Raw genomic sequence first — 25413 nt, 5'->3', positions numbered from 1 at the left:
TGAATAATTGATTCGTACTCGAGGTTTAAAAAAAATCGCGGGTCGGAGCAGGTTCAGGTGTGGCTCCGGAAAGATGCCACATTGCTACGGCAACTTCGAGTCGCCATTTTAAGTGTTCTCGCGCCTCCCGCCCTGACGTCACTTCCGGTATCACCTGTGAGGTTACCGGGAGCCGTAAACAAGGTGTGCAAGCATCCAGAGAGCTGTCGGGATGCAGCAGAGCGGAGCGGCTGGAGGCCGTGGCTACGCTCTGTTCCCACTGCTTGGCGTCTTGTTCTTCCAGGGTGAGCGCGCCCGCTGGGTCCTCCAACTTCCGGCCGGGGTTGGGTGTTAGGGGAAGACGGTCGGTTTTCCGGTTCCGGTGGGGGGGTCTCAGGAAAGCCCCCATACCGCGTCTAGACGTGCAGGCAGTGGGACGGGGCGGGCAGCGCGTTCTCTTGTGTTCACCGCCCACTTGAGGGCTTGGCAGCTTCTCAGTGCTTTCCTGAGCCCGGGGGAGCTCGACCACCTTGCGTGACTGCTTTGTATCGGGTGATCACGGCGGGCTCTGGCGTTGAGGGGACCCCGTGCTATCTTGTGATGAGAAAACCTCCGCTGTGGTTTTGTGGGTTTTTTGTCCTGATTAGGAAGGGGCGGTTCTAGCGTTCAGGAGTTCGTCTCAGTAATTTTGCGAAAGAAAATCTTGGCTGTTGGTCCTTTTATTTTTTGTAGGTGATTGTCAGGGCCTCGGAAGTAAAATGTTTATTCGTCCCAGAAAGGGGTGTGCTGTGATTTCGTTACAGTAGAGACGCATTTTGTTGAGGAAAAAGCAACTGCTGTAGCATTTTACTAACATTTTTGAAATACAAGAAAGAGCCTATCAACTCTCTTAAAAATCTTAATCTATTAACCAATTATCCTAAGCACAGTTTTCACACTATGGCATATTCTTCGAGTTTGGATAAATTTTGCTTTCATGCAGTTTTAAAATTGCATGGGGTTCAGCCCAACCTAATTACCTTCATTTTAGGGCACAGTTATGGATGTGTGTGTGTGTGTTCTCAGGAACTTGTGTGTTAATAGAGCTACAATCAGAGTGAATTGTTAACTTCATAAAATGTCCTTGTGGGTAAGTGGGAATTTCTGAAGAGGGCCTTTGACATAAAGAGTTCATTTGTTCTAAATCTCAGCGGGTAAGGCCAGGAAGTTACTTATTTGATGACTAATATTCATGTTGCCAGCACACTCCCTGATCCCTCCCAGCGCTCTGTCATCGCAAGTGTCCAGTTTTTCAGCTGATTCTTTTGCAATATAATATTTAGGCTGACCTATCACTCCGAATAATTCCAGTTTCATCTCTCTGTCCCTCTCACAAACTCTCAAATATTGTACCGTTGAGGAAAAAAAAAATGCTAGGAAGGATAGGTGGTTTCTTAAACTTGATGCCATTTCACATTGAAAAGCATCCACCAAATACAGCAGACCAAATAATTCAAAAGTAAAAATTTATGACCCATATGTACTTGAATTATCTTTTGTCTTAAAAAAAAAAAAAAGCAGCTTTATTGAGATAGAATTCACATGCCATACAACTTTCCTATTCCAAAGGGATAATTAGGTGGTTTTTCATATATTCATGATTTATGGCGTCACTACCACAGTCAATTTTAGAATATTTTCATCATCCCAAAGAAAAACTCCATACACAGTAACAGTCACTCCCCATTCCTCCCTTCCATCACCCTCTGACAGATACCAATTTACTTTCTGTGGCTATGACCTGTTTATTCCGCACATTTCACATAAATGGGATCATACAATATATGTTCCTTTGTGGCTTATTTCTTTCACTTAACATGTTTTCAAGGTTCACCCCTTTTTTAAATGTTAGGCAATAGACTTTGGTTTCATTCCAGTGTTTATTTGCTTTTCCTCTTCAAAGATAGCACCCATTAAATGATTAGCTTGTCTGAATTCTCCAAGTTATAAACATGGTCCTGTTACATCAGTTGTCCTAGTACATAGAAACAACAGATCAGATAGCTTAGGTTCTTATACTTAACCTCCAAGTATGCACTTTTATGAACCAAATGTTGACAGATTGTATTTTGGAAAATTAGGTGTACAAAACTGGGAGTTTTGTTATATTTTTTCATTCCTTCTTTGTATAAAATTATATATATTTAAATGTGATTTTGTTTTCCTCCAAAATTAAAAAAAATTGTTAATTATTATTATTTAAAATAATTCTTATTTCTATTGTTGACTATTTTGACCTGGCAAGAATGTTTTTTTACTCAGGAGAAAAGATAAATATCCCAAAGGACATTAGGCCTAGGATGAAAAAACATTTTTTATTTTTAAAATTTATGTATTTTACAGAGAAAGATACAGTGAGAGAGGGAACACAAGCAGGGAGAGTGGGAGAGGGGAAGCAGGCTTCTCTTCTGAGCAGGGAGCCTGATGTGGGGCTCAATCCCAGGACACTGGGTTCATGACCTGAGCCGAAGGCAGACTCTCAACGACTGAGCCACCAGGTGCCTGTAAGATGAAAATTTCTAAATGAATGTAACAGTGGTTTAGTAATTTATTTATTTATTTATTTTCTTATTTTTTGAGTGGAGTAGACATATCATTTTACATTGGTTGATTGTAAAACATTTAAAAAAAAACTTTTTTTGAAGATTTATTTATTTATTTATTTGACAGAGATCACAAGTAGGCAGAGAGGTAGAGAGAGAGGAGGAAGCAGGCTCCCCTCAGAGCAGAGAGCCTGATGTGGGGCTCGATCCCAGCACCCTGGGATCATGACCCCAGCTGAAGGCAGAGGCTTTAACACACTGAGCCACCCAGGCGCCCCTCAAATACATAAATCTTAAAAAAAAAAATTAGTTTCAGATGTAATAAATGTTGATTTGTGAAAAATAAATTACCTTTGACTTTAAGATCTTACCTTAGTTGAAATTAAGAGTTAGGTGGCTAATCGACGGAGCCACCCAGGTGCCCCAAAACACTTTTAATTTCAGTATAATATATATATATAGAGAAAAATGAACATATTGTAATTGTACAGCTTAATGCATTTTTAGAAACTGAACACACCTGGGTAACCAGCACCTAAATCAGAGTATAGGATGTTTCTCGTATTTTAGAAGCCTTCCTTATACTTCCTTCCAGTCATTATCCATTCTCTCCCAAGGGGAACCAACATCCTGACATGTAGCTAAGTTTAGTTCATCCATGGATCTTACTTTTCTCTATACATTTAAGACCCACTTATCCAGTGGTTAGATTTCAGCAAAATGACTTTAGATACTGATAACTCTGGCAAAATTATGCTCATGAATATGAAATTCATATATATTAACAAGAAGTTGGTTGGTAGGTAGATTTATTAATGGTGTACTTACTCTGATTCAGTAACCAAGTTTTGCTCAGAACTTGTAGTTTTTATGCTTATTTTGCAATAATTTTTGTTTCATAAAAAGGAAACTGTTGGTTTGGTTCAGTTTAATATTACTGAGCATCCACAATGCACTAGTTTCTGTTTTGAAGAGCTCAGGGTCTATTGGAGAAGATAGACAAGTCAACAAATTATTTTATTTTTTAAAGGAAGAGATTTTTAAAAAGATTTTATTTATTTATTTGAGAGAAAGAGAATGAGAGAGAGAGCATGAGAAGGGGAGGGTCAGAGGGAGAAGCAGGGAGCCTGACTGGGGACTCGATCCCAGGACTCCGAGATCATGACCTGAGCCAAAGGCAGTCGCTTAACCAACTGAGCCACTCGGGCACCCCAACAGATAATTTTAGAGTCTGGTACTAAGAAATGTGGAAGCACAGAAGAGGTGCCCTGAATCTGCTGTGAGGATACAAGGAAGACGTCCTGGATGTGCCACCCAAGTTAAATCTTGAAAGAAGAGGATAGAGATAGGGCATGAGTAAAATTCCATCATAGAGAGGAACGTGAGCAAGGCATAGAGGCATTAAATAATTTTCCAAGCAAATATTCTGAAACTTATACTTCGATTGGGTTAACTCAAATCACATGTGGAGTTTGTATGCTTATGTAACAATCAGTGTTCTGAGTTAGCTAGAGGATGTTAATGAGATTCTGACTTATAACTGTGACCTATACATTTCTTCTTTGCTCTAAACCAGGGTTGGCAAACTTTTGTGAAAGGCTAGAAAGTAAATATTTTAGGCTTTGTGGGCCATATGATATCTGTTGCAACTACTTAGTTCTGTTTGAGTAGCACAAAAGCAGCCATGGACAACACATAAATGAATAAATATGGCTGTGTTCTAATAAAACTTTATTTACAAAGAGACATTGGAGGCTAGATTTAGCTTAGGGGCCATAGTTTGCTGACCTTTGCCCTACACCAACTGTCCATTGACATTATCTCTTGGCTATCTCAAAGGCACATTAAACTTATCCAAAATCAAGCTCATGTTCTTCCCTGCCCTGCCTGGTACTTTGCTAGTCTTTCCTATGTCAGTGAATGTTATCACCAAGTCAGAAACCTGGGAGTCATCCTTGATACCTCTGTCTCCCTGACATTCCACATCCAATCTTGGATTGGATTATCACCAGTTCTTGATGATTTTACTCTAAGTATTCTTAGTTCTTTCCATGTCCACTATTACCAACTTAGTTCAAGCTTTATTTCTCATATGACTATTGTAGTAGCCTTCTAAGTTTTCTCCTTCTATTTACTGAACACCTCCTAAGTGTCTTCCATAAAGTGATCTTTTAAAAATGAAAACTTCATGTCTCTTTTCCCTCAGTCCTGCATTTAGGTATTTTCCATGGCTTTCCCATTACTCTGAGAATAAGGGGCCATATCTCTGAAGTTCTGCTTAATCTGCTTCCCACTTACCTCTTAGCCACATCTTTCTTTCTCTCATGATTTTTGTGTTGGAGCCGTACTGCCTTCCTTTTGGTTCCTTGGCTGACTGTGCTCCTTCCTGGCACAGGACCTCTGCATATGCTGTATTCTCTGCCTGGAACGCTCTCCCTCTCCTCACCTTGTCACCCTTCCTTCAGAGCTCAACTCAAAAAGTAACTTTTACAGAGAAGCTTTCATTAACCAATCCCTGCTCCTCACTATAACTGATGAAGTTCCCATAGTCACTCTTTGTCTTTGCTTCTAATACTTATCAGATTTTAATTATACATTTGTCTTTGTGATTATTTGATTAATGGGTTGAGTTTTTGCTGCATATTAAGGTCCAAAGTTGGCAGTGTATTTATTTTGCTCACATTTAATTCCAGGCTCAGAGGGTGGCACAAAACAGATCCTCAATAACTATATGTTTGAAGAGTGAGTGAATGAATAAGAGTATTGTCATGGAAGCCTCAGGATAGAGGAAGAGAAGAGAAAGAGGTCACTGCGTCGGACAGATCCAGTAAGATCAGGGTAGAAAAGTACCTTGGGTTTTGTAGTTTTAAGACATGACACCCTTTACCAGAAATGGTAGTGGAGTGTGTTTTGTACTCTGTGGGGTCCAGAAGTGAATGGGAAGGGAGGAAGTGTGAATGCCAGGTGTATACTGCTCTTCCACTAAGTTGGCTTAGAAAGGAAAGAGCGGGCAGTCGTTGGTAACACGTAGTATCACAGGATTATGGAGAGATTGTTATTATTTTGTTTTATTGTTATTTGTTTTTAAGGATGGGAGAGACTTCTTTGTGTTTAGAGGCTGAAGAGGGAGAGAGCCCCTCTGGAAAGGAAGAGTTTGAATAGAGTAGAGAGGGTTTTTCTGCTGAAGCAGGGCTTGGAGGGGAGGAATCTAAGGGCAGAACCAAAGGGGTTGCCTTGCATTGGAAAAGGGATACCATACCCTTTCACTTTGGAAGTATGGATGGGTGTAGACACAGGAGAGTGCCTGGCTGGGCAGTTTGTATAGCCTTAAATTTCTCGAAAGAGTGAGAGGAGACATTTTCTTCTGAGAATGAGGGATTTGGAGGTTTCATAGACGGTAGTGAAATGACAGAAGTTGGAGGAATTAGAAAGAGGAGCTGACCGAGGCTGGTTAAAGGGTCATCATGCTTCCTTAAGGGTTCAGCTGTAGATAGACTCCATGAATTGCTTATGGGAATGATCCATGCATTTGTGTGATTTTTGTTTTAAAGATTTTATTTATTTATTTGTCAGAGAGAGAGAGCGAGAGAGCGAGAGCGAGCACAGGCAGACAGAGTGGCAGGCAGAGTCAGAGGGAGAAGCAGGCTCCCTGCGGAGCAAGGAGCCCGATGTGGGACTCGATTCCAGGATACTGGGATCATGACCTGAGCCAAAGGCAGCTGCTTAACCCACTGAGCCACCCAGGCGTCCCTTTGTGTGATTTTTTTTACCTTCTTTGTACACCAGCCATTGTACACCACTTCCGTAGTCTAGAAGTGGTCATCTAGGACTGAGCTTTTCCTGAATGGGTTCACTGGAGAGAGAGGAGCTTACAGGACTTAAGACTGTTTGAAATACTGTATAAATGGAATAGGAAGAGAGCAGGTGACTGATGAGCACTTTGTTCCTATACTAGAATTTTTGGTGACCTGTCTACCTCTTTCTCTCGGTCTCTGTCTGCTCCCTTCCTTCTTGAGTTTTTGCCTTCCAGGTGCTTGTGTCTTACAGGGGAAATAGTCTTTACAAATTAGGTACATGTGCTTATTTGGCCTTATGGACTAAATGTCATGAGAACAGTGAAGAAAGAACAGTGAGCTGTACCAGGGAATTTAGGAAGGCACCCCAGAGGGGACTGCTGTTTGAGCAGGTTTTTGAAGGTTTGTGAGCATTGGGGGGTGTAGTATGGTAGGAACAGGCAGGATTGGTAGAAATGGGGAGAGCCTTCCAGACAAAACCACACTCAGAGAGAGGCACAGTGGCATGAAAGGACAGAGTAAATTTGGGAAGTGGTGGACATTCTAGGCATGGTGAAAGCGATGGGATGGGTGGGTGGGTGGAGTGGTAGAAGTTTGGGGCCAGATTGTCACTTGATGGATTTTATTCTATAGCCCAAGAAGGAAATATTGAAGGTGTTTGGATGTTTGTGGTGTTCATTTTAATAGCAGCAGCTAACATTTATTGAAAGGTTCTCTTTTAGATGCTGTGCTAAGCATTTTTTTAAAAAAAGATTTTAAAAATTTATTTATTTGACAGACAGAGATCACACGTAGGCAGAGAGGCAGGCAGAGAGAGGGGTAAGCAGGCTCCCCGCCGAGCAGAGAGCCTGATATGGGGCTCCATTCTAGGACCCTGAGATCACGACCCAAGCTGAATGCAGAGTCTTAACCCACTGGGCTACTCAGGCGCCCCTGTGCTAAGCATTTTATGTATTATGCTATTTAATCTCATTGGAAACTCACAGTGACCCAGTGAAGTAGGTCTGGTCGTTCTGCCCATCTGCTGAGTAAGGAAATTGAAACTGGGACAGGTTAGGTAACTATGATTAAAATCTTACAGCTAGAAAGTAGCTGGGCTAGAATGCAAGTCTAGGTCTACCTACTTCTCAATCTATGTTTTCAAATCTCTGGACCGTACTTAAGTTTTAGGATAAGGAATAGCATGGGGGAGAGTGTGGATTATCCATCGATTTCCAGCTTCCAGTTTTAGAGCTGGATCTTGAATGGTGTGTAGTGTGGGTTGGGAGCAAAGGCTTGGGAGAGAGCAGGAGCTGAGGGATGAAGGCTTTCCAGGCAGAGGAACAGCATTTGCCAAGTCACAGAAGGAATGACAAGTTTAGGATGGCAAAGTCGGAGTGGATGCTATGGAGGAAACAGAGGCGAACCTCATTTTTGGGATGGGTCAGATGCTTATTAGAGCTGTGAGCTCAGTCTTGGTCTCCTCCTTTTAAGAAGAATGTCAACAGACTAGATTGTCTTGAGTGGAGCAAGAAAAACAATTCAAAGCAGACAGAGGTGAAGGTGTTGATGACTCATGACTGTGTCTGTGATGGGGAAGGTTGAGGGAGAGCAGGCAGAACTGAAGAGGTGCACCGAGCTCTCACTCTGGGGGACAGGCAGGCTTTCCACTGTTACACCTGTTTTAACTCATTTATTCCTCACACTGACCTAAGGTAAGTGCTGTTATTAGCATTCTCACCAGGGTGAGAAACTGAAGAGTTAAGTAACTTGCTGAGACCACAGAGCCCCTAAGCCATAGTGCTGGGATTTGCATCCTGTCTCAACCAGAGGCACGGTGTGTGGCTGGGGTGTGGGTTTGCTCTCTTGTCAGACCTTGCTGCTCTGTGTGCCTCTGGCCTGCCAAAAGAATCAGGGTTTGTTGCTGTGGAGAAGAAAGCAGTAAAAACAAAGTGCTGGTGACTTTGCTAAAAAATGGCTCCCTCGTGGAAGATACATTTCTACTCAGTGTTTCCTGAAAGGGGATTGGTCAGAGGAAAGGGGGAATCTGTGTTTGGGGGGAGCTGGAATGCCAAAGCTGGCTATATGAGCCCATCTTGGCAAGAGTCAAATCTCTAGAGAGTGTAAATATGGTATCTGATTTTTACATTTTAGAGTGCATTAAATTGTTCTGTTTTCCTTCCTGTGATTGACTTTTAATGGGTGCGGGATTCATTAACCAGTCTTAAGAGAGGAGAAGGTAAAACACGACTGGATAGAACCATTTTCTAAAATTCTTGAAAAAGTGCCCTCTTCTCATTTCCTGTTCTCGTTTTGCTGGCGGTTGAGAAAGTGGTAGCCTCAGGTTACAGCCAGGCTGTGCTCGGGGTAAGTCCCTAAGACCACAGCAGCTGCTATGATTCCTGAGGCCGTCAGTGTGTCACCGAGGGGGGTACATGGCATCACCTTTTCGGCTGTGGGCGGACCTACTTGTTTGTACTGCATTTAACCACAAGTCTGTGTTTGGAAAAATGCCGTTGTGATCAGGTTTCAGATTTGTACTCAAGCACCCATTCTGTGACTTAATACTATAAAATGACAAAAAATGCTACACCTGATTCAGGCAGATACCTGCTCCTTGCCCTTCTGGGCCTCCCTGAGAAGATACTCACTTATTACTCCGAGAGCCCAAAACACGATGGTGTCTCTGTATTGCTCCCTCACATCTTATCCATCCCACCTAAATGCATACCTATTTAAATGTTTGGGCTTGCTTTGATCAGGTGTTCACATCGTCCTTTCCTTGGAGATTAAAGCAGATGCCCACGTCCGGGGTTATGTGGGCGAGAAGATCAAGCTCAAATGCACCTTCAAGTCGACTTCATCTGTCACTGACAAACTCACCATAGACTGGACGTACCGACCCCCCAGCAGCAGTCGAACAGAATCAGTGAGTGTTTCCTGTTAAGGAAATGTCTTTGAGTCTTCAGTGGTCAGCAGCTCTGGAATCCTTTTATTCTGAGTCCCAGGCATACCTCAGGCCTTTGCATTCGAGAATCAGACGTGAGCTTCTGTGTAAATAGAAGATGAGCTTCTACCCGATTTGGCATTCATTGGGTCACATAGGTCTTTTTATCTTTCTATATGAGAATCTTGTCAATAAGCTATAGGAAAAAAATGTCAGAAACTCAGAGGAAATGTGGTTTAATTTTGTTCCCCCTTTGTTGTTTTCCTTTTGTGTGTTTTCAGATTCAAGGTACTAAAAAGAGTACCTCCAGGACTGTTGGATAGAAAAATTTTGTAGGTCCCAATCATAAACATCTTTTCTCATAAAGCTGCTCATTTCCTGCAGTATGAGGTTGTCTCAGTGGGTATATCGATTCGTGGATCTGTACTCTGTGGATTTATCTTAGCCTCGTCTCCTAGTATATAAACACCTGCATTGATTTATATGGTTCCCTTTGAAGGAGATGGTGACACCTCGTGTGGATGACAGATACTGTTGGTGACAGATGGTCTTGCAGTATTAGAAGCAATATAGTTTATACACACATATAAAACCCGTTTATGGTTCAGATCCCATTGTGGATGTGTAATTGAAGATTGCGGTGCTCTAAAAAACCCTTTCTCTTTACGCTTCCAGCAATATCTTTAGTTCAGGATAGATGCTACCAAGAATGTGAATGTTGCTGTATGTAAGATTGTATTTTTTCCAAGTATCTTTAATTCTTTTATCCTGTTTTCTTCATTGGAGAACTTTCTCTTTGGTTTTAATATCTAAGCTTTGAGTTTTGTTTTAGGACCCATTAGCGAATGCCACGTAGCTAGGAGCCAGGAGGGGGCTCCAGCCAAGGCAGCTAGGCTGTATTCATGGTTACTTTTCCTTTAGATTTAATACAGTTCACATTATTTCAAGTGGTCAGAAAACTATGGCTGGCCTTGATTGACTCGGCCTCCTTGGCCAAAAGTAGGACAGAGCAAGCAACGGGGGATCTTCTTGGGTCAGAAACCATAATTGAAAACAGCTGTCTTCTGTGAGCCTGGTCAGAAAGCAAGCGCACGCACGTTGTAAATCCGTGGACCTTTCAAGTCATGTGACGTGACTGTCACAGTCAAGTGATAATTCAGGTCACGTCAGTCAGTCTAATTGGTTGGCAAGGATTTGGGAATGACCAGTTTAACTCGGAACTTATAGGTTGGATTAATCTTGAAGATACATAGCAGGCCTCGTTTTGTCAGTAAGGAGTTTCAAACCCTTTTATATAGATGCTGGTAATCATTGGTAGTCTTTCTTTGCCTCCCTCTTTGTGTGTGTGTGTTCGTGTGTGTGTGTGTGTGTGTGTTAAAGATTTTATTATTTTTTAAAGATTATTTATTTATTTGACAGAGATCACAAGTAGGCAGAGAGGCCCAGAGAGAGGAGGAAGCAGGCTTCCTGCTGAGCAGAGAGCCTGATGCAGGGCTCAATCCCAGGACTCTGGGATCATGACCTGAGCCGAAAGCAGAGGCTTTAACCCACTGAGCCACCAGGTGCCCCTAAAGATTTTATTTTTAAGTCATCTCTACACCCAACATGGGGCTCGAACTCACAACCCCGAGATCAAGAGTCACTGCTCCACCAACAGAGCCAGGCAGGTGCCTCTTACCTCCCTCTTTGGAACACTCATCACATATGTTATTATTTCTTAATATCTGTCTTTCCCCTTAGACTGTAAAATCTGTGAGAGCAGGGACTACGCCTGTTTGGTTCTCACTATATCCTTGTGCTTAACACAGTGCCTAGCACATAGTAGGTGTGCCGTGACTCATCGTTGAGTGAATGCGTGAGCAAACGAAGTGAGAAGTGATTCAACAACAACTCTGGGAAGTTGCTCTTCAAAATTGGGCAATTTAGTGGTTGTAAATGGGGGAGGGACCAAGTAAACAAAGAAAGAGGAAACGCTTGAACCTTGCATAAGAGAGAAAGATCATATTGTCTTGTAGTCCCTGCCTGGCCTACCACCCGACATAATGAGGTGCTTTGGGTGACCAAGTGTCTGATCATCAATCTGAAATAGCACCGTTTAAATTCAGCATCCTTTCATTGAGTCCTGATCATCATTTGGCTTGGGTTTTTTATTAATTGCCAAGACAGATAACCTAAGACAGGCTTGATTATATTGTACCTACAAAAGTACAAAAGTTTATCCTCAAAATAAACAAAAGCTTCCTCTGCCCACTTACGACCTGTGTGCCTTTGAGTAACTCACTTAGTTTTTGGCCTTGTTTCCCTCATGCCCCATGGATTGTTCAGTTTTGTTATGTGGCTCAAGTGAGTAAACCTGTGGGACTCATTTGCGAACCAGAAAGGACCACACTTTAGAATTGGGTTTCTCGGCTTTGGCACTGTGACATTCTGAGCTGGAGAATTCTTTGTTTGTTGTCAGTATCCCTGACCTCTGCTTGCTAGATGCCAGTAGCACTCTGCCAGACTGTCTCCAGATATTGCTAGATGTCTCCTGGAGGCCCCAATGCCCCCGGTTGAGATCTACTGCTTTAGGACTTCAGGGAGAATTTAGAAGATCTTTGAGAGCTATGATCCTAAGACACTTCCATCAGGCCTTCTCCTGATAAGTTGTATTTTTTTTTAAGATTTTATTTATTTATTTGACAGAGAGAGATTACAAGTAGGCAGAGAAGCAGGCAGAGAGAGAGGGGGGATGCAGGGTTCCTGCTGAGCAGAGAGCCCGATGCGGGGCTCGATCCGAGGACCCTGAGATCATCATGACCTGAGCCGAAGGCAGAGGCTTAACCCACTGAGCCACCCAGGCGCCCACCTGATAAGTTGTATTAACTTGTCTTTTTTATTTATTTTTTATTTTTTATAAACATATATTTTTATCCCCAGGGGTACAGGTCTGTGAATCACCAGGTTTACACACTTCACAGCACTCACCAAAGCACATACCCTCCCCAATGTCCATAATCCCACCCCCTTCTCCCAAACCCCCTCCCCCCAGCAACCCTCAGTTTGTTTTGTGAGATTAAGAGTCACTTATGGTTTGTCTCCCTCCCAATCCCATCTTGTTTCATTCATTCTTCTCCTACCCACTTAAGCCCCCATGTTGCATCACCACTTCCTCATATCAGGGAGATCATATGATAGTTGTCTTTCTCTGCTTGACTTATTTCGCTAAGCATGATACGCTCTAGTTCCATCCATGTTGTCACAAATGGCAAGATTTCATTTCTTTTGATGGCTGCATAGTATTCCATTGTGTATATATACCACATCTTCTTGATCCATTCATCTGTTGATGGACATCTAGGTTCTTTCCATAGTTTGGCTATTGTGGACATTGCTGCTATAAACATTCGGGTGCACGTGCCCCTTTTGATCACTACGTTTGTATCTTTAGGGTAAAGACCCAATAGTGCAATTGCTGGGTCATAGGGCAGTTCTATTTTCAACATTTTGAGGAACCTCCATGCTGTTTTCCAGAGTGGCTGCACCAGCTTGCATTCCCACCAACAGTGTAGGAGGGTTCCCCTTTCTCCGCATCCTTTAACTTGTCTTTTAACTTAACGATGAAAGTGAGCAAAACATTAAAAAAAAAAAAAAACCCAACTGAGAAAACTCATTATGCTTTTGTATTTTATATGGGACCTTTTTAACTTGACATTTTCATTGCATTTTGCAAATTAACTTTTGTTTTGTTTTGTTATGGTGTTGCTTTCTTAGATTTTTCATTACCAGTCCTTCCAGTACCCAACCACAGCAGGTACATTTCGGGATAGAATTTCCTGGGTTGGAGATGTATACAGAGGGGATGCGTCTATCAGCATAAGCAACCCTACCCTCAAGGACAATGGGACTTTCAGCTGTGCTGTGAAGAATCCCCCAGATGTGCACCACAATATCCCTGCGACAGAGCTAACAGTCACAGAAAGGGGTAAGCTAACTGCCACGACCTTCTTCTGCCGGGCTCTGTGACTACTGTACTGCCTACTGGAGAGGTCTGGGACAAGCAAAACTACCTGTGGGTGTGAGCCAGTCTGCCATCCTGAATTGTCTACAAGGATGAATTTCTTAACTTGATTTTGCAAACTGAAGTTGTCATTCAAATATTGTTATAGTTTCCCCGTTATCTATTCCTTATTTTAACTTCAGGTGACCAGAGGTCTTGTGGAACACCTGACAAACCCCTAAGGAGATGGAGGCTTCTTATCTGTGTGATTTGATTTCCCCAGTCTGTTCATACCCTCAGTTATGAGGCCATCTTCTTGCTCGTGTGTTGAAAGGTGCCCCTTCTAATGATGGGAGGCAGCACATTTCTTATATGTTGCAAAGGGCTGCACTTTAAGAAAGTAGGTTAAGGACTGATGTTTTTTCTTCATTATTCTCGGGTGACTACTGAGTGGTCATTCTCATCCTAAGTTGGCCTTGAACCAAAGATGTACAGATACAGAACTGCATTATGGTTCATGATAGATGCTTTACCATCTCCCAGGTCTTTCTCAAGTCTGTCTGTCTGTCTCTCTTTTTCCTTCCCTTTCCCTTCTTCCTCTCTTTCTTTTTTTAAGACAATAACTCAAGGTTTCAAAGGTAACAGGCATGTTCATGCTGCAGGCTGAGTAGGAGCTGAGTATAGTTTGGTCACGTGACTCCAGTGCCTTAAAAATATGTGCCCTTTGGTCCAGGAATCCCATTTTAAATTTTATCTTAAAGAAAAAGAGGTAAATATGAGGATTTATGTACAAGGATGATCATCATAATGTAGCTTGTAGTTTCAAGGAATTAGAAATAGCTCGAGTGTCCGGCGTCTCAGGATTGGCTCAGTAAATTACTCAGTGTGGTAGAATACAGTGCACCCATGATAAAGTAACACTTGGAAGGAGTTTTTAATGATGTGGGAAAAAATGATCATCTATTACACAAAAAAGGAGCTTAGAAATAGTCTGTAAAATACGATCCATACTTCTTTTCTTTCTTTAATACGATCCATACTTCTTTTCTTTCTTTCTTTTTTTTTTTTTAAGATTTTATTTATTTACTTGAGAGAGAGACAGTGAGAGAGAGCATGAATGGGGAGAAGGTCAGAGAGGGAAGCAGACTCCCCATGGAGCTGGGAGTCCGATGCGGGACTCGATCCCGGGACTCCAGGATCATGACCCGAGCAACTGAGCCACCCAGGCCTCCCGACCATACTTCTAAAACTAGGCACTCTCCTCTGTGTCTGCAGACCCATACCCGCGTACTCCTAGAAAGAACACCGTGTGGGTAGATACCAACGTGTCAATCCTATGTAGTGGGATTACAGGTGCATTTTGTTCTTTGTAATTTTGTGTGCTTTCTACCTCTTCCACAATGAATTTATTCTTGTTATAATCAGAAGAAATACAAGAGCAAAAGTAAAATGTAGCTCGTGTCCAAGGAGGCCCTTCCGCACGTCCCTCCCTCTCACCTTCCCATTTTCCTCTTCTAGGTTTTGGCACCATGCTGTCCTCTGTGGCCCTCCTGTCCGTCCTTGTCTTCCTGCCCTCCGCTGTGGTGGTGATTCTGCTGCTGGTGAGGATGGCGAGGAAGTCTGCAGGGCTGAAGAAGAGGAGCAAGTCTGGCTATAAGAAGTCATCTATTGAGGTTTCCGATGAGTAAGTTCAGCGGGAGCGCCAAGCTCTTAACCCCTTTCCTCTTCAGAGCCCTGCTTCGAGGATAGTCCCTAGAGCCCTGACCCATCCCTTTTCTCTTTCCCCAGGCCAAGGTTAGTTCTAGGAGTACTAGAAGGACGGTTGGAAGTGAAACTAGTGGATATTAACATGGAGAGAGAGATGGAGGGGTGAATGTAGGATCCTAGTCTCTGCTTTGAAAACCAGATTGTACTATGCTATGGTTCTTTTTTTTTTTTTTTTTTTAAGATTTTGTTTATTTATTTGACAGAGAGTGAGAAAGGGAACACAAGTAGTGAGAGGGGAGAAGGAAAAGCAGGCTTTCTGTTGAGCAGGAAGCCTGATGTGGGGCTTGATCCCAGGACCCTGGGATTGTGACCAGAGCCAAAGGTAGATACTTAACGACGGAGCCACTCAGGTGCTCCTATGCTGCATATAAATTCTGAAGTGGTGGGGGTGTCTGCCTGGCTCGGTCGGTTTGGTGTCCCACTCTTGACTTTGGCTCAGCTCATGATCTCAGGACTGTGAGATCAAGTCCTGCATCAGGCTCTGTGCTGGGCATGATGTCTGCTTAAGATTCTCTCTCTCCCTCTCCCTGTCCTCTCTCTTTTTCTCCCCCTCTCTAAATAGATAAATAAAAATTCTGGAGTGGCTATCACATTCCTTCAGAATCAACGGGCAATTCCAACAAGTCAGTTACTTTTCCCTTCTTGTTTTGGCACCAAGCTGATGTGGTCCCAGTAGAAGATGCCTAAGCAATGATGAAGGCTTTAAGGATAGTCTTGGACAGGAAAACCAGTTTAAATAAGCAAGTTGTGTTCTTGGTCAGCCGATGCTCAGAGGGGCTAATGGGATTGTGATTATCAAAGGCATTTATGAAACATGTTGCCAGGGAGCAGGTCTGACCCAGTTTTCCCTGGGAATAAATCTACTAAAAACAGGTGACGAAAGTCTGCATAAAACCCATTTTGATTCTCCATTGTCTCTATCTGAGGCTCTTAGCCTTGGCAGGAAGTCTTCCCTGGGGAACATTTTCTTTTTCTTTGCATGTGTGCACATGTTATTTGTGCATGTGTGTTTATTTCATGGGAGAGAGTGCCCTTTACAGGAATCTCTAGCCCCACACAAAAGGTAAGGCACTCTCGGTAGAAATACCAAGATGTCTATTTCTAAGCGCCATCTAACAAGATTCCTATGCTCCAACCTTCAGGCCCCTTGTTCCCTGACATTTCATCTCATTGACTCCATGGGCCAGATACACAGCATATTTTCTTCTCTAAATAAGCCACACTCACTCAGACCCCCCCCCCCCCACATGCTTTTCTCTTGCTTGGAATCCTTTCCTTCCCTCTTTTGTTTGCCTGGAAAACTTTTCCCGATCCTCCAAGACCCAGCTGAAATGTCGCCTGTCTGGAGTCTTCCTGAGTCCTTCCCAGAGAACAGGTCACTCCCTCCTCTTTCCTACCCTAGCAGTTTGACCTTAAGCTTATTAAAACATTTTATTACATTGTGTCCTAATGTACTTGTCAGGTTGCAACAGGTTCCTCACACCCACGAGGTTGTGAGCTCTTCAAGGGGCAGTGTCTTAACTTTATGTCTTGGTCCCCAGCCCAGCATAATGGCTCAGATGTGGTTGGTGCTCAGTACATTTCTAAGCGAATGATTGGGTCCAGCTCCAACTTACTGGGTACTTGCTACGTGTCAGACACTGTGGTGCGTGGTTTGCATGTGGTTATTTTTTATCCCAGTGCTTAAGTAACCTGCCTACTCACACTCCTAGTGAGTGGCAGAACTGGACTTTAAGACAAGACCTGTCTGACTTGGACAGCTGTGCTCTTCCATGCCCTACTGTATGGAGGACAGTAATTGTTCAGATTTGCTTTGTCCTTTTTCTCCAGCACGGACCAAGAGGAAGGGGATGACTGCATGGCGAGGCTTTGTGTGCGTTGTGCTGAATGCCTGGTAAGCCTGTGCCATTTCTCTGTTCACCATTCGTGTTCCATTTTCCCGCTTACTTAAGGGGATCCTTTCCCCTCAAGGGTAGCAGAGGATATGCAGGTAAGGTCCAAAGCAAGGTATGAACCAAGGTACTCCCCAAAAGCCTTTTGGTCTCAGGGGACCGATTCTGACCATTATTTTGTTTTGTGTCACATGGGTATAGGGTGGTGTCCTTAGGTTGGGGAAGTCTCAGCTTACTGACAGAGAGCGCCCTGAAAAAGGAGGGCCTGTGCCACCAAGGTCGTGCTAAGAGACTTTGTCTGGCTTGACTCAGAACCCTGAACTGAACTTTCCTGCTGTGCCTCAGTTTATTTTCCCCAGGGAATTAGAATGATACAACCTTTTAGGTGACTTATTGCTTTATCAGTAAGAAATACCCATGATGGAGGGGCACCTGGGTGGCTCAGTTGGTTAAATGTCTGACTCTTGATCTCAGCTCAGGTCTTGATCTCAGAGTTGTGGGTTCAAACCATGTGTTGGGCTCCATGCTGGATATGGAGCCTACTTAAGAAAAAAGAAAAAAAAAAAAAAAGGAAAAACAAACAAACAAAAAGAAATACCCATGTTGGAAGACCTGAATGTTGATTTAAATTTCAAAAGGCAGTCATCCCTCCATTTTTTAAGCTCCTGCTATGACTGGTAGGTTTGTGTGTCTGTCCCAGCATCCCAGGAGGAGAGACTCTCTGATGTGGGGCAGTTGGAAACAGGTCAAAAGCAACTTATGATATAATATGAAACATACCTGTCATTGCAGGGTTTAAACTTGTGTTCTCTTTGTACTCACTGCCAAGCTCAGCACTTGGCCGGACGGCTGTAGCCCAGCTGTTCACTGCAGTGTCCTTTGTTTCTCTCTGGCAGACTGGAATGTAGTAGCTAAGATGAGAGGAAGGTTGAAGAGAATCTAATAGTAACCCTTCAGGGTTTGAATACTCTAATAACACAAAATAAGTTAGTGTCAGGCTTATCACCCTCCGTATTTCGGATATTAATTTATTTTTTTTTTAAAGATTTTATTTATTTATTTGACAGAGAGAAATCATAAGTAGTTGGAGAGGCAGGCAGAGAGAGAGAAGCAGGCTCCCTGCTGAGCAGAGAGCCCGATGCGGGACTCGATCCCAGGACCCTGAGATCATGACCTGAGCTGAAGGCAGCAGCTTAACCCACTGAGCCACCCAGGCGCCCCGGATATTAATTCATTTAGCAGTTATTTCCTGAGCATCTGATATGTGCCAGATGGGATTCTGGTTACTTAGGAAACACATGTGAACAATACTGACGAAAATCTCTGCCCTCAAATAACTTACATTCCTTTCCATGCGTAGAAAGCTCTCATTCTTTAAGACATGGCTTCAGTATCACTTTCTCTTAAATTGCGGGTACAAATAATAACTAAATCTTTTAAAAATAAGCAAAACATGAAGTATACCAGATGGTACTTAATGCAGTGGAGAAAAACAAAATAGGGAAAGAACATGGGTTGGCTGGATAGGGGGGTTTGATGTATACCTCACTGAAGTGATATTTGATCAAACACCTAAAAGAAGGAGACAGGAAGCCGTATAGCTGTTGTGGAGGAACATTCAGAGGAACATTCTGGATGAGGAAATGGTAGGCGTGGTAACTCTGTGGAGGGGTCATGATGGGCATGTTCTTGGGACAGCAAGGAGACCAATATGGCAGGAATTAAATGAGCAAGGTGAAGAATAGTGTTTTTTGATATCAGAGAGTCAATACCATATATTTTTTTAAAGATTTTATTTATTTATTTGACAGAGAGATCACAAGTAGGCAGAGAGGCAGGCAGAGAGAGGGGGGGGAAGCAGGCTCCCTGCTGAGTAGAGAGCCTGACTCGGGGCTCGAGCCCAAGACCCTGAGATTATGACCTGAACCGAAGGCAGAGGCTTAACCCACTGAGACATCCAGGTGCCCTGACAATACTGTATCTTATGAACATAATAAGTGAATGGAATGAATTGGGCTTTATTCTTTTTCTTTTTTTTAATTTATTTACTTGACAGACAGAGATCACAAGTAGGCAGAGAGGCAGGTAGAGAGAGAGGGGGAAGCAGGCTCCCCACTGAGCAGAAAGCCCGACGAGGGGCTCGGTCCCAGGACCCTGGGATCATGACCTGAGCCGAAGGCAGAGGCTTTAACCCACTGAGCTACCCAGGCGCCCGTAGGCTTTATTCTTAATGAAACGGGATGCACTGGAGGTTTTTGAGAAGAGAAGCACTTTGTATTTCCAAAGGCTCATTCTGGCTCCTGTGTTGAGAATAGGTGGTACCTTGGTCAAGGGACCATGCCAGTCAGAGAGTCCAGTTAGGAGACTTTAGCAATAATGCAAGTGAAAGAAAATGGTACTTGTTTGAACCAGGGTGATAGGAAGTGGCTGTATTCTCATTATAGTTTGAAGGTAAAGCAGGAAGGATTTATGGATGGGTTTCAAATATCTGTGAAAGAATGAGAGGAAATCAGAGATACTTCCACAGCTCTTAACTTGAGCAGCTGGAGGAATAGGTAGTATGGGTAGAGTGGGTGTAGCCGTGAGCCCTGGAGCTCTCCAAGGTTGATGAGTTGGAAAGAGGAAGGGGAATTGGTAAAGGAAGCTGAGAAGGAACATCCAGTGAGGTAGGAGAAAACCAGGAGGGTGTGCTATCCTGGGAACCAAGTGAAGAATGTGTTTCAAGGTAAAGAAGGTGATTAACTGGGGTGCCTGGGAGACTCAGTGGGTTAAAGCCTCTGCCTTCAGCTAAGGTCATGGGATCGAGCCCCGCATCGGGCTTTCTGCTCGGCGGCGAGCCTGCCTCCCGCTCCCCCTCTGCCTGCCTCTCTGCCTGCTTGAGATCTCTGTCTGTCAAATAAATAAGTAAAATCTTAAAAAAAAAAAAAAAAGGTGATTAACTGTGCCCATTGCTGCTGAGTCAGGTCAAGTAAGATGAGGACCTGAGGACTGAGAATTGATTATTGGCTGATCTGGTGATGGGGAGGTCATAGGTGACCTTGGCAAAAGCAGCTTCAGGAGAAGAGAGGGGAAGAAAGCCCGATGGGGGTCACAGGTTGAGAAGGAACACAAAGGGAGATGTGGGTGACTGTGGGTGTAAACAGCTCTTGCAAGGGGTTTTGCTGTGAAGAGATACAGAGAAGTAGGGTGATAGGTAGGAGGGAGATGTGTGTCAGGAGTTACTTTCTGTTTAAGATGGGGGAAATTATAGCACATTTGTGTGCTGGTGGAAATGATTCAGTAGAAAAGGGAAAAATGATGCTGCAGGAGGGCCAGGGGAGGTGGCTGGAGGAGCTCTAGGAGCTCTAGGATGTGATGCACAACAGGGATACTGACTGTAGACAAAGGTGGGGAGGGAGTGGCCATATGAAGAGTGAGGAGTGCTACGCCCTTGGGCCCAGATGCCGGTGAGTGCGCATACCTGGTGCCGGGAGCTCCCTGCTGACCCCTCTCTTCCCAGTGTCAGGAGAAAGCAAAGTCATCCTTGGAGAACAAAGTGAGGAGGAGGTGCTGGAGGTTTGAGGTTTAAGGAAAGAGGGAGAGGTGTGGAACAGTCATCCAGGAGAACAGGAGAATGACGGGCCAGAGAAATGTGGTGTGCCAGGTAGTACTAATGGGCCACTTGAGCTTAGAAGTAGTGAATACAAGTTTAAACAATAAAAATAAGAACAATGGTAACAGTGGCTAATCTTGAATGAGTGCTTACACAGTGCAAGGTGCAATGCGAAGTGATTTCCATATACTGTCTCATTCAGTTCTCATCCCCTTTCTATGACGTGTCTGTATTTTTATTGCCCCCCATTTTACAGACAAGGAAACTGAGATCTAGAGACGTTTAATAACTTTGCTCAAGGTCACACAGCCAGCAAGGGGTGGAGCTGACATTGGAACTGAGAGAAACCGAGAAACACAGACTCCTAGCTGCAGTCCTCATGTTCTGATGCAGACAGCCACCTTTTCTTTTCTTTCTTTCTTTCTTTCTTTTTCTTTTTTTTTTTTTAAAGATTTATTTATTTATTTGACAGAGAGAGAGAGCACAAGCAGGCAGAGAGGCAGGCAGTGAGAGAGGAGAAGCAGGTTCTCTGCTGAGCAGAGAGTCCGATATGGGGCTTGATCCCAGGACCCTGAGACCGTGACCTGAGCCGAAGGCAGAGGCTTAACCCACTGAGCCACCCAGACGCCCCAGACAGCCACCTTTTCATGTGTGTTGAGGTTTTAAAAGATATCCACCATGGAAAATGGAACTGTTAGGGTTTCAAAGCATTAATTAGTCCAAGGACAGCAAATCTATTGCTGGTCCGTGAGGCTTCGTGGGAACACCGGTGCGCTGAGCCTGTGCTGTTTTCACTGTTAATGTCACTTCATGCTGAGTTCTGTCAAGGGGTCCTAGCATGCCATCTTTGTCTAAACTCTGACAGGGGCCACGTATCAACACCACGACTGCTGTTCTTTCCCTCCAGGACTCAGACTATGAAGAGACATACTGATGACGATCTTCATGACACAAGAAGAGTCACCTGCTAGCAGAAAATGTCCCATTCCACTGGCAGCTAAAGCCTCTCGGAGAAGCAGGGCTGGCTTGGATGGCAGTGCTGGAGGATTCTAGAAGTCATCAGGAGAGACTTCAGGAACCATTTATTTATTGAAGAAATGTTCTTTTTATATTTATAAACTGTTTAAGGACTCTTCGAAGAAACTCACAACTACCCCTTTTAATGACTTACACTCTAGTTGAATGAAGGAGTTCTCTTCCTGAATAGAAAGATGGTTTTTGTTTCCCCTGTGTTCTTGAATGTATTACGTGTTTTCCAGTTATTTGAGGGGAATCCTAAATGTTGGCCACACCGTGGGTGCCAAAGTATCTTTAAAAAATGAAATGGAGCTCGTAGCTTCCTGATAGGCTACCAGATGAAGTGTTTGTTGGGGATAAGTGTCCTTTGTTATTTGCTCCATGAATGTTTTCAGCTGTGAATCAGCAAAGAGCCTACACTCCTTGGTTTTGTGACACCATTGGTTGTGTTTGGATGACTCGGAACCCTAATTTCTGTGGAGCTGGCAGGCCTGGGAGTCCATGGTTTGCTTTGACTGGGTTTTTAAAGTATTAAAGTGTCATCAATTTATAATTAAGGAAGGGAATGTTGACCTAAAGGGATCCCTTCCTTTTGTCTTGCTAGGTACAGTTTGTTACTTTACTTCCTTATAGCTGACTGATTGGTGGTTTCCTTCTTGATGTCCTGGAGCAGAGACAAGAAAAACTCTTTGAGAAGCTTTTAGTGGGGAATGTAGAGAATTTTCTCAGTTATTTGCAAGGAAATACTCTTTTTTTAACAAATGCCACTCCAAAGTTCAGATGTTGGATTGGCTTTAATGAGGCTTCTGTTTATAGGAAATAATCTTTTTGACCTAAGTCATGCTTTAGAACTTTCTTGTGTTCTAAAATGCTCCAAATATGAGTGAGCTAAGGTATTTATGTACAAACAGTTTTTACATAATATTTGACATAAGGAAGTGAGGTGGTACATAATGTTTACTTGTTTCTGTTCTCTGATACCTCACATCAACTTCCTCCATTTTCCCGCAGCAAGCGATTTCAAACTTTAATTTACATAGGACTTTCTGTAAGCCATTAAGAGATACGTGTGACATGTCCAGAAGGATCGACAGTGTAGTCGTCTGTAAAACAGCGATAGAGTTTACTTCTCAATTATGAGAGAGAAAAATTATCCCCTCTCCCCATCGTCGCTTTTTTTTTTTAGCAGGAGAGTCCGAGATCCCTCACTAGGTGGCTCAGGTGGTTTCCATATTATAGCCTAATAGACTGTATACAGTATCCAAAAAAGTCACTTCCCCAGGATTTATTTTTTAAAAATTTGGGTTATTAGTTCTGGAAGTCATCAGTAAAGATTTTTTAAAAAGATGGCATAGGTTTGGCCTGGCCTCTTTTGTCAGTCTAGTCCATACATAAGAGAGTCTGGTTAGTTAATTAGAAATTATGCTTTTGTCTGGTCACATAAGGAAGTAGAAGAGGAAAAGACACATTGACTGTTTATTTCCAGTGGTTAAGCCTCAGACTCGAGCTGCTTGGGCTCGTCTGGGGCCAGTCTAGTGAGACGGTCTGACACCTCAGCAGAGAGGGGAAAATGTGTCTGAGCAACGAGAGTAAATACTTTGGGCTCTAGGAGATCGGAAGATAGAGATCTAATTGTGAGGCAGACTTCTCGTGGGTCTTCCTGTCTCTGAGAAAGAGATGGTGCTACAAGAACCCAGCGAAAACCGCATTTCATGAATTGAGGAACTGGTTTTATCTGGGTTTTCTTGTAATTTCCCTTCAGGTCTGCGATGAGGAATAATCCGGGGTGGGTGGGCGGTGTTTGTCCCTCCAGGTAGATGCTGCTGCGTGGAGACTTGGTCGTCCTTATTTTGTAGACTTGATCATGATTTGAACAAGTCCCTTTCTTCCTGAGTGACTGGATGGTAGCATCCTTCATGGGAAGAGAGTAAGCTGATTGATTATTCAGTCGGCTCCATGGCTTTCAAAGGTCACATCAGTCATAGGGCTGCTGTCCCCGCTCATCTCTTATCCTGAGTCTGGCTTACAGCCTTACAGCTTTTTTCCCTCCTCTCCCCTGCCTTCTCCTCTCTTCTTTCCGTCCATCCTTCCTTTCTCTCTCTCTCTTTCTTTTATTCTTTTTTTTCTTTCTTTTCTTTCTTTCTTTCTTTCTTTCCTTCCTTCCTTCCTTCCTTCCTTCCTTCCTTCCTTCCTTCCTTCCTTCCTTCTTTCTTTCTTTCTTTCTTTCTTTCTTTCTTTCTTTCTTTCTTTCTTTCTTTCTTTCTTTCTTTCTTTCTTTCTTTCTTTCTTTCTTTCTTTCTCTCCTTCCCCCAAAGGAGCAAAAAGCAGTGTTTGGATACCTGCCTTCTTTAAGGATGGAAAGAAGATCAAGGTTTTTTTGTTTTATTTTGTTTTATCTTTTAAAATATCTTCTCAGGTGCTCTTCCCTCTCTTTCTATTGTTTTGCTGGTCTGGATACAGAGCACACTGTCTGAAGACCAGCCTTTCCTTTTCTAGAAAGGAAATCGGATTCTGAAAGCTTCAGACGGGCTGAAAAGCCTTTCAGAATTTTTCTTTGGCTACTGAAGGCTTTACTTGTGGTTACATTACCTTGTAAGTTTTGCACATTGAGCTCTTAATTCTGTTACCAAATGTGAATTTATAAAATGCTTTGTGTTTCCTATGTGGCCTGTTACCGCAGGCTTCTTAGAGGATGTCTTAGTTCTCTGCAGCTCCCAAACTAGGCACTGGTGCTTCAAGAGGGAATGTTGTATGTCCCTGTGTAAAAAAATTGTTGGAGGCCAAATCCTGACTTTGAAAGTTCTATTGTGTTGCTCTGTTATGGTTCCAGATGAGTGCTGTAAGAAGACCCGGAGGGAGCAGACCAAGATGATCATTTAATTGGGCTACTGGAAACTTTGCTGTCAGAAGGGGCGTCTCCCTTCTTTTGACCCCCGTGTGGGACTGTTGCAGTGTTAACAGCTGCATTTCACTGTGTTTTTTGTTTTTGTTTTTTTGTAGGCATATGTACACTGTTGGGTAATATTCACAGACATCGTAACTCTTGAGATCTTTACCACATCATAATTAATAAACTGCTTTGCACTTTCTGACTACTTTTTGGTATGTGTCTACATATAAAATGAGAGCCGTCAGAGGCAAGGTGGGGAGGTTGTGGTTTCCAGCAGCAAGCAGGCATTCGTCTGTAAGCAGTGCCCCTGCAACAGCCCGCATAGATTTGGTGGTCTGTGGGAGCCGGCTCACAGAGCAAGAGCTGATTCAATTTTTAGGAATTTACAAGCTTGGAACAGGCCATGGAGGGAGTATTTATGTACGTTGCTGGCTTACCATGCAACCATGTAGCATAGTCCTGGAGGGTGCAAGTGTTCAACAACTTTTTATTTTTAAAAGATTTTCTTTAATTTTTTTTGAGAGACAGAGAGCAGGAGCAGGGTGGGGGAGAATAGCAGAGGGAGAGGGAGATGCACGCTCCCTGCTGAGCAGGGAGATGGATGAGTGGCTCCATCCCAGGACCCTGAGATCATGACCTGAGCTGAAGGCAGAGATGCTTAACTGACAGCCAACCAGGTGCCCCTTCAACAACTTTTTGAATGATAAAGGACAAGTTCCAAAAAATGGCCACATGTAGGTCAAGCCAAGGTTGAAGGTGTGTATGGAGAACACTTATTTTGAAGAGGCAACTTATAAGCAAAAGATGTCTTGAAGTGAAGAAGCTTTGAGTTCTTATCTACGATGTCCAAATCGCGCAAAGGGTTCTCGGGATAACGTACTACCTGTGTCCTGTAAATGCTGACGTCTCCTGGTCAGAGGAGATCAACATGGTAAGTTGGAGGACTGAGCAGACCTATCTTTGGAGGCAGGGACTGAGTGATTGCCTGGCTATGT

General features: G+C 43.3%; 2 protein-coding genes across 5 annotated transcripts in view; both read left to right on the top strand.

The window, feature by feature from the left end:
• Nucleotides 1–124: 124 nt before the first annotated feature.
• Nucleotides 125–24623, top strand: MPZL3 (myelin protein zero like 3). Of its 3 annotated transcripts, none has more exons than XM_082683652.1 (6): nucleotides 125–284; nucleotides 9097–9263; nucleotides 13035–13245; nucleotides 14779–14944; nucleotides 16858–16921; nucleotides 21419–24623. In XM_082683652.1, the coding sequence occupies exons 1-6, from the start codon at nucleotides 212–214 to the stop codon at nucleotides 21443–21445; spliced, it is 708 nt and encodes a 235-aa protein (XP_082539778.1). In that variant the 5' UTR covers nucleotides 125–211; the 3' UTR covers nucleotides 21446–24623. The 3 variants fall into 3 exon arrangements, with proteins under 3 accessions (XP_082539778.1, XP_082539779.1, XP_082539780.1); XM_082683653.1 differs by lacking the exon at nucleotides 21419–24623 and adding an exon at nucleotides 16348–16402 and having other exon boundaries at nucleotides 147–284; nucleotides 16858–16922; XM_082683654.1 differs by lacking the exon at nucleotides 125–284 and adding an exon at nucleotides 6617–6873.
• The window catches only part of JAML (junction adhesion molecule like), a 30955-nt gene continuing 27647 nt past the window's right edge, over nucleotides 22106–25413 (top strand). The window contains exons 1-2 of one of the 2 annotated variants that reach the window (XM_082683634.1): nucleotides 22106–23290; nucleotides 24359–25349. The gene's annotated coding sequence lies outside the window, so the exon portion shown is untranslated. The remainder of the gene's footprint in view (nucleotides 23291–24358; nucleotides 25350–25413) is intronic. The other variant, XM_082683635.1, reaches the window with a different exon arrangement.

This window comes from Mustela nivalis (genome assembly GCF_964662115.1).
Source record: "Mustela nivalis genome assembly, chromosome: 9".
NCBI classification, from domain to species: domain Eukaryota; kingdom Metazoa; phylum Chordata; class Mammalia; order Carnivora; family Mustelidae; genus Mustela; species Mustela nivalis.
The sequence above is the reverse complement of the archived record's forward strand: the minus strand, read 5'-3'. Positions and strand labels throughout refer to the sequence as shown.